Source organism: Polistes canadensis, unplaced genomic scaffold, assembly GCF_001313835.1.
Source record: "Polistes canadensis isolate GaletaPanama2010 unplaced genomic scaffold, ASM131383v1 scaffold_840, whole genome shotgun sequence".
Classification (NCBI taxonomy): domain Eukaryota; kingdom Metazoa; phylum Arthropoda; class Insecta; order Hymenoptera; family Vespidae; genus Polistes; species Polistes canadensis.
Genome location: NW_014570387.1, coordinates 1 through 7,660, shown reverse-complemented (window position 1 = coordinate 7,660; position 7,660 = coordinate 1). Strand labels below are relative to the sequence as shown.

General features: G+C 29.6%; 1 protein-coding gene across 2 annotated transcripts; it reads left to right on the top strand.

Annotated features, from left to right (window-relative positions):
* The first annotated feature begins 1,433 nt into the window (after positions 1-1,433).
* On the top strand, positions 1,434-7,652 carry LOC106792844 (esterase FE4-like). 2 transcript variants are annotated; one of them, XM_014759374.1, is made up of 8 exons: positions 1,434-2,001; positions 3,498-3,786; positions 4,720-4,905; positions 5,332-5,534; positions 5,619-5,790; positions 5,856-6,173; positions 6,358-6,502; positions 6,616-7,652. In XM_014759374.1, exons 1-8 carry the CDS (start codon positions 1,855-1,857, stop codon positions 6,782-6,784), a joined length of 1,629 nt encoding a protein of 542 aa, XP_014614860.1. In that variant the 5' UTR covers positions 1,434-1,854; the 3' UTR covers positions 6,785-7,652. The 2 variants fall into 2 exon arrangements, with proteins under 2 accessions (XP_014614860.1, XP_014614861.1); XM_014759375.1 differs by lacking the exon at positions 5,856-6,173.
* The last annotated feature ends 8 nt before the right edge of the window (positions 7,653-7,660 follow it).

Sequence of the window (7,660 nt, the reverse complement as noted above, 5' to 3'; positions counted from 1 at the left end):
CTTTACATATTTCCTACTGTGAAAGGTTGTATTAGATTGTAGAAAATTTTAGACCCAGTTGCTAGGTAGCTCAAACGGTAGAATGGTCGACCGAATTACTGTTTAATCGAACCAAAAATCCTTGTTTTATAATTATCTCAAAACACCGTTTTTTTCTACATATATATTTTATTAGAAATTGGTGATGACGGATATTTCGAATTAATAATGAAAGTTAATGTTTGAATAAAATAGGAGAACACAAAATTTCGATAAGTGAACTTTTAAGAGTAGTTTTATACGAAAATAAATAGGTTGTTGTGCGACGAATTTAAGACATTAGAGCTGAATGGTATTGCGCGCTGAATATGTTAGGCTGCGTCGGCGTTAATAAGGTTGCGAGGGCGCGCTAGAGCATGCGATGTGCATGCGAGAGCGCCTTGATGTGAGTGGAGGGGTTAGAATGCGTTTAGCCTTGTGCCTCGCATGTGTCATGTGCACGTGGTCACTTAAAATTTGGCTAGATTAGAAAGAGATATAGGTTCCATGAGAAAGAGGTTCATTTTTCTTAACAAGAGAGTTGCGTCTACTTCAAAATTGAAAACAATATTCTAGACAAGTTGTAGAATTTAATAAGATAAAAAAGAAATTGATTTTTTGAAAGTCCCAAACCCATGTAACCCCTTAAAACGATAACCCACTATTGAGTCTACTTAAAACCGCATTTAACTGGCCATTAAGAATAAATCAAAAAATAAAAGAATCTTAGTGAATGAATATTTTAACAAATTAGTTAAAATTCGTGAAACCAGTCTCACATTATTATAAATAATAAATTATTGATATTACAAATATTTCGATGTATCATCAATCTCCGTTATAAAAATAATGTATTATTTATATTAACCAATTAACTGTGTCGATCATTTTGCAAAGTGCCCCAGTGTGTGTCGCGATAATCAAGCGATTACGTCAAACACAAAGTAAGTGACGCTGTTGAAATATTGGGTCAAAAACAAAACTTTATTTTAGAAAATGAATAAATTTATAAGTAATATTTAAACAATGGATCAACGTAAAGCTATATTTACACATAATTAACGAAAAACTTAAAAAAAAAAATCAAATATTTAACAAACAAACAAACAAAAATTTTTGTTTTTTTTTTTTTCTTTGGTTAGACATCCAGGACATCATCGCAAATGGAAAATCTAATATACTTTGTTTTTTTGGTTATGTTACGTCAAGATGAAAATCGGGATAATCAAAGATCTAGTGTCCAACTGAAATTATCTATAATTTTCATTTGTTTATTTTATTTCGTCCTGACCCCTAAACATTCTAAACATATTAATATTTATGAATATAATTTAGTTTTCGCGAGAATTACAATTTAAATATCAAATTGTATCAAAATTTTACGCATGACGGATATAGCCGTAAAAATACAAAATTCTGCCATTCTTCCATGACGGATATAGTCGTCAAACACACTTAACTGGTTAAAGATTTACCCAATCGAAATTCAATATTATTATAGAAGGTTCTACATAATATAATAATTATCGTTAAAATTAATCATAATATGTAATATAAAATAGCGAGATCGCATTTCCTACAGAGACTAAAGATCAACACAACGTTGTATTACCGTTATTTCCAAGTCAATCCCCACTTGTTCGTTGTAGTCCTGTCGATGATATCAAAAGTAAGCAGAGTATTTTACGATTCGGTGAAACGCAAGGAACTAATGAGTGTATCGCTCAAGAAATACACGTCAATAGTTCATTTATTTATCTTTTTTGTTTTTCTTCTTAAGTATAACCAACATTTATTCTCATATTAAAATAAAAACACATATACATAAACAGAAGTATGGATTGTAAAAAAGGATCTGTGTTGTCTCTTGAACAGGGACTAATTAAAGGTGTCATAGAAGAAAATATTAACAGTAAAGAAGAATATTTTGCTTATCGAGGAATACCTTACGCGAAACCGCCGATCGGTAAACTTAGATTTAAAGTAAGTTTAACTATACGTAATAATTATTTAAATATATTTAATTTATATATACGATTGAACAATTGTTACGGTGCCATGATAATAAATTTATTGCATCAAAATCGTTATCTTTTTTTTCAAAGAGGAATTAAGCAACTGTTTGAAAGATAAACCAATGTAATCGAAAGTAATGTATACTATTCCGAGGAATAACAGATATACGATTACTTTATTAATAAATATTAAATTAGTTACCCTAGATATAAACTGCTAAACTTAATGTAATTTAATTGTAAAGTAATAAACCCAGAAATAATTGAGAAATTTATTTTATTAAACTCGACAATTCATTGATCTTATACGCAAACCCAAATAAATTGATTATATTTGAAAATTGAAACAGTAATATTTTTAATAGAAAAAATAGTCAAAAAGTATTTGCATAGTCGAAAAAATGTTCACATTTATTAAATTTATTTTCTCTATAGATTTCACATCTTCTATATTCACGTTAGAGTGTACATTCAAATAAGAATTTCAAATATTGCATAATTTGAAATTCTTATAATATAAATTTTCAGCTAACGAGTAATTCTTTTTTCTACATTTTTTTTATATTTATTTGTATTTAGCGAATTAATATTACGTTACTAATCAATAAATATTAAAAGAAATGATTTATTAATAATTTTTCTATTTACTTTTGACATTAAACATGAGAATATATTATTTAATTATTTCTATCTGTATACGTGTTCGAAATATGAAGCTATGCTTCGTCTATTTCTAAATTTTCGAGTACAATAAATTACGAATCATTTAATTTATGTTTTCGACTATCTCAAATTCTTGCAACAACATTTCGATGCACGTTACGTAACGTGTGTACGTTTTTTAAACAGACAACAATTGAAAAATATACGATTTACGGATGATTCCTATGAACACGTTAAAGTAAATGATAGATGTATACATCCGGTAATCGCTTAGGTAACATTTTTTTGTTTATAATTCCACGTATATTTTGAAACGCGCAATTTTTCATCTGCTTTGCTACAATTATAAAGATCATTATGATGATAAAAAATAAAAGAAATAATAAAAGATGTGTTAGATTAGCCAATCTTTCTTTCAAAATATTCGCTTCATAATTCGTCCTTGTTTTTACACTCAAATTTTCTATTTTTTTCCTTTAGTTTTCTATAAAAAATAAAAGTAAATCTTTGATGATATAGGTTCATAGGGAACTTGGACATGAAAAGAAGTAGAACTTAATTTAATTTTAATAATTAATTTTAATGATTAATCATTTAAAATTATCATCAAAAATTATAATTTTGGACGAGAGAAAATACTGAATAAGTAAAAGTAAATATTAAATCATTATTTAATTATTTTACAATTGAAAAACTGAAAGATCACTTAATCAATGATTAGATTTTTTAATTGCAGACTTAATATTAAAACTGTTAGAGTGTATATTGGGTTTCTTACTAAATTTTGTATTGACCATGTAGGATTCGTTATCACCTGAAAAATGGATTGGAATAAGGGATGGTTCGAAGTTTGGTAACGTGTGTGCTCAAATAGACAGAGTGTCAAATGAAGTGATAGGAAGCGATGATTGTCTCTATTTAAACGTTTATACACCGCGGAATGAGTTGTCTGCGAAACTGGCAGTAATGGTATGGATCCATGGTGGTTGTTTCTATATGGGATCAGGAAACGATGATATGTACAAGCCAGATTATATCATTCGAAAGGACATAATCCTTGTCACGATCAATTACCGACTTGGTATTTTAGGTCAGTTAAAATATTTAAATAAATAACATAACAATTATTGTAGAATAATATTTAAGATTCAAATTGTTTTCAAAGTCCTTTGATTATCTAGAATTTCTAATTACAATTAAATACAAAAAGTTTGAGTTTCAAAGTAAATAAACAAATTAATAAACAATTTTCTATCCTACAATATAGTTAAATTGTTTTTTTTAAATCTTTAATGCATGTAACAATACCAGAATACTTTTATTGTAATATAACCCTTAATGGACGACGACTTTTTCGACCAGGTGAGGTAGCAGGACGAAGCGATTTTTGCGAATATGTTGAGTGACTTACACACACATAATATAATAAAATAATCTTACATATAAATTATCTCATAAAAACGTTATATTTCGATTGTTTATCTATATCTACATCTTTAAAATTTTATCTTTACAAAAATTATGTTCTGTACTTTCGCTCTGTGTGATATTTTATGAAGCATTGATCAAGATGCATTCGTGGCTTATCTGGACATATATCACAATAATATGAAATTTCATGTCTTCCATGTGGCTTGTTTCGGGTAGAACAAACTTTACAATCCTTCTTTGTTCCAGTTAAAATGACAAGAAGTTTTCCGTTTAGACGAATTTCGTCGAGGTCGATGTTGAAGCTCGATTTCGTAATTGTTAAAAATTTCCTCTCAATTTTGTTACTAAATTTTTTCAAAACTGTAAATATGGAAATGGCTGTTCGTTTCTTTGCCGTTTTATTACAAAATCTAACATATACACCGAGTGTCGCCTCTAACTCGCCACTCGTCCTGCCGCGCGATACACCGCGGCGACTGAGAGTCGCCTCTCGTCCGTTAAGGGATAAACGGGTCTCTTTAATTCTTCATAAAAAAGGTTGAAATGTTGTCATTTAGTAAGAAAATATAAAATTTAACAAAAATGTCTTTAGGATTCCTCAATTTGGAGGATGAAGTTGCATCGGGTAATCAAGGCCTGAAGGACATAGTAATGGCATTACGTTGGGTTAGAAATAATATCGCAGTATTTGGTGGAGATCCTGAGAACGTGACTATATTTGGTGGAAGTTCTGGTGCAGCAATGGTTCATTACCTAACGATGTCACCATTGGCGGATGGTAGGATTTACTCGACTTAATTATACTTTTTCTTGCCGCATTTTCGATATGTGGAATTAACAGCTATCCTAATTTATGCAAAAGCACGTGATAAGTATATTTTCCGAAATTCCTTTAAAATAAATCTTTTTCAAATCACAGAGATGTTTTGATTTTATGGGGCGTTTCCATTCTTGAATTATTTCAATTTTGTGCGCTAATATTTAAAAACCCGTGGGATTCATTTCAATGAAATGACTTCTAAATAAATGGACGAAAAAAAACAAGTACAAACAAAATTCTTGAGAAACGTGTTTGAAATTTGTCTTTTTTTTACTTTTTGTTAATTTTCGTACAGATGTTAAGGATTTCTTCGAATATCGTATACTTGAGATCCCGTTTTTATTCCTTCCTCTCTTCTCAATTTCTGTTTTTCTTTCTTTGCAGGATTATTTCACAAGGCTATAGCGCAAAGCGGCTTAGCTACCAACTTTTGGGCTTCAATACTCGTGGAACCCAGGAAATACGTTTATCAGTTATCCAATATGTTAGGTTTCAAGTCTTTCGATCCCAAAGCTATCGTTGATTTTCTTCAAGAAATTGACTTGGAAAAACTCATTAAATATCAATCTAAAATCATATCTTCCACGGTAGCTTATTTTTCATTATTTCAAAGTTGTTTTTCTTGATAAATCAATGATAACGATAAGTTTTATTTATTATTTCTTCTTCAGGGAAAAAATTCAGTCTTTTCGGCCTTTCTACCAGGACTGGACAACAAATCAAAAAATCCATTTTTAATACTACCATCGACGATATCTATGAAATTTGGCGTTAGAGTCCCCTTTATGTTTGGTTTTAATGATACGGAAGCATCTTTTTTTTTCGGCAATAGCAATTTAGCTAGTAAGTCTATGCAAAAATCGTTCATTCGAATTAATCTAATTCTTTAACGAGTATATCTTATTTAGGTAGGATCGTCAAAAGAATAGATAATTCAATCTGCGATTTCGAAGATTTTCTATCACCTACTTTTTTGAATAAACTGAAAGAAAAAACTCTAACTGTTAATGAATTCAAAAGCTTGTATTTCTGTAACAAATCGTTAAATGATGAGCCAACCAAAAATTTACTACACTTTTTAAACGATTATTATTTTTTACATCATATTTTCGAATTGGCAAAAATCTTGTCGATTGTTAACAAGTGTCCCTCATATTTGTATAAATTTTCTTACGACTCCGAGGAACGGTCTTTCATGAAAACTATTATGAATATCGACATACCAGGTATAAGGATCTAAAAACACTTTTATTATTGAATATACATTATTAATTAATTTTTAATTGTAAATATTGTTTTAAAATTATTAAATTATAATTTTTATATAAATTAAATTTATTTATATTTATATATAATGTTCAAATAATTTATTGCAATTACTTATTTTATCTATTTTTATAATAATACTAGGAGCCACTCATGGGGACGAACTGAATTATTTGTTCTATGGAACACATTACTACGCATTAGATTTGAAACCCCATCGTCCTGGTACATCTAGCTATAAAGTAATGGATTGTGTTACACAGTTATGGACTGATTTTGCTAAAACTGGGTTAGTATTCTCTAATATAACTGATCACTCAAACACGCACTCACACACATTGGCAAAATATTCTTAACCTTAACGATATTATTATGATTATTACAATCTTACTCCTCTCGTAGAAATCCAACATCAAAAACTACAGAGCTTATTCCGATTTTGTGGAAACCTTTGGAAAAAAATCCAGACATGTACAATTACCTTAATATAAATGAACAAGTACAAATGGAAAGTATTCCAAAAGGTGTACAACGATTCGAGTGGAATCCAGAGACGAAAAATAAATTATAATTTAAATAACAATAAATATTGTAAACAGGGAAATGTAATTTCATGGAATATCGAAAAGTTCAATTAGAATATTAGACTCCCAAATTGTGTAAAGAGTTGCGATAGTATTATAATATAGCTGGTAGTAGTACTATGTATTTATTTGAAGAATGCAACGACCATAAATCGAACACGAAATCATATACTTTATATAATCATTTATATAGATTATATAAAATTGATGAAGCGAGCTGAAAGAAAAACAAAGGTTTTGGACTTGTTTGAAAAGATAAGGAGAAACAAGATAAAGGCAAGGATATCGGTATCGGATTGATTAATTCATAAAGGACCGCCGACCTCGTACACTACATATCTACAAGTGCATTCTTCAAAAATACAAATGTTATTATAGGAATAAGGAAAGAGAGAGATTTTCCGTGGACATTTCTACGAATATCTGTCTATAATAAAATAAAAAATGTTGATCGTTAAGTTATTGACGTTCAGTTTTTGAAACTTTATTGTTTTTCCGGTTTCTTTACAATGACCTCATCATTCCTGCTTTTCTATTGTTTCAGTAATGTAAGCAATGTGTTATTGTTTAAAACAGTACCAATAGTCTACAGTGTCACTGTAACCTTTATGTTTAATTACCATTTCAATCATATTATATCATACCAATCAATACATATTATCTTTTTTACAGAGTCATACCGTTCGAAAATTGCGCCCCTCAGACTAGATAGCAGCACCTCTCGGCTACCATGATTAAGACGCCGACTGTTATCGTTGAGAAGAAGACATATCGATTGTTTTTATTGATCAAGGGATCACGCAACTTAACGTGTCAATAGGTCATTGGTCCCCTGTGACGTCATCCTCTGCGTGTTACTCTCC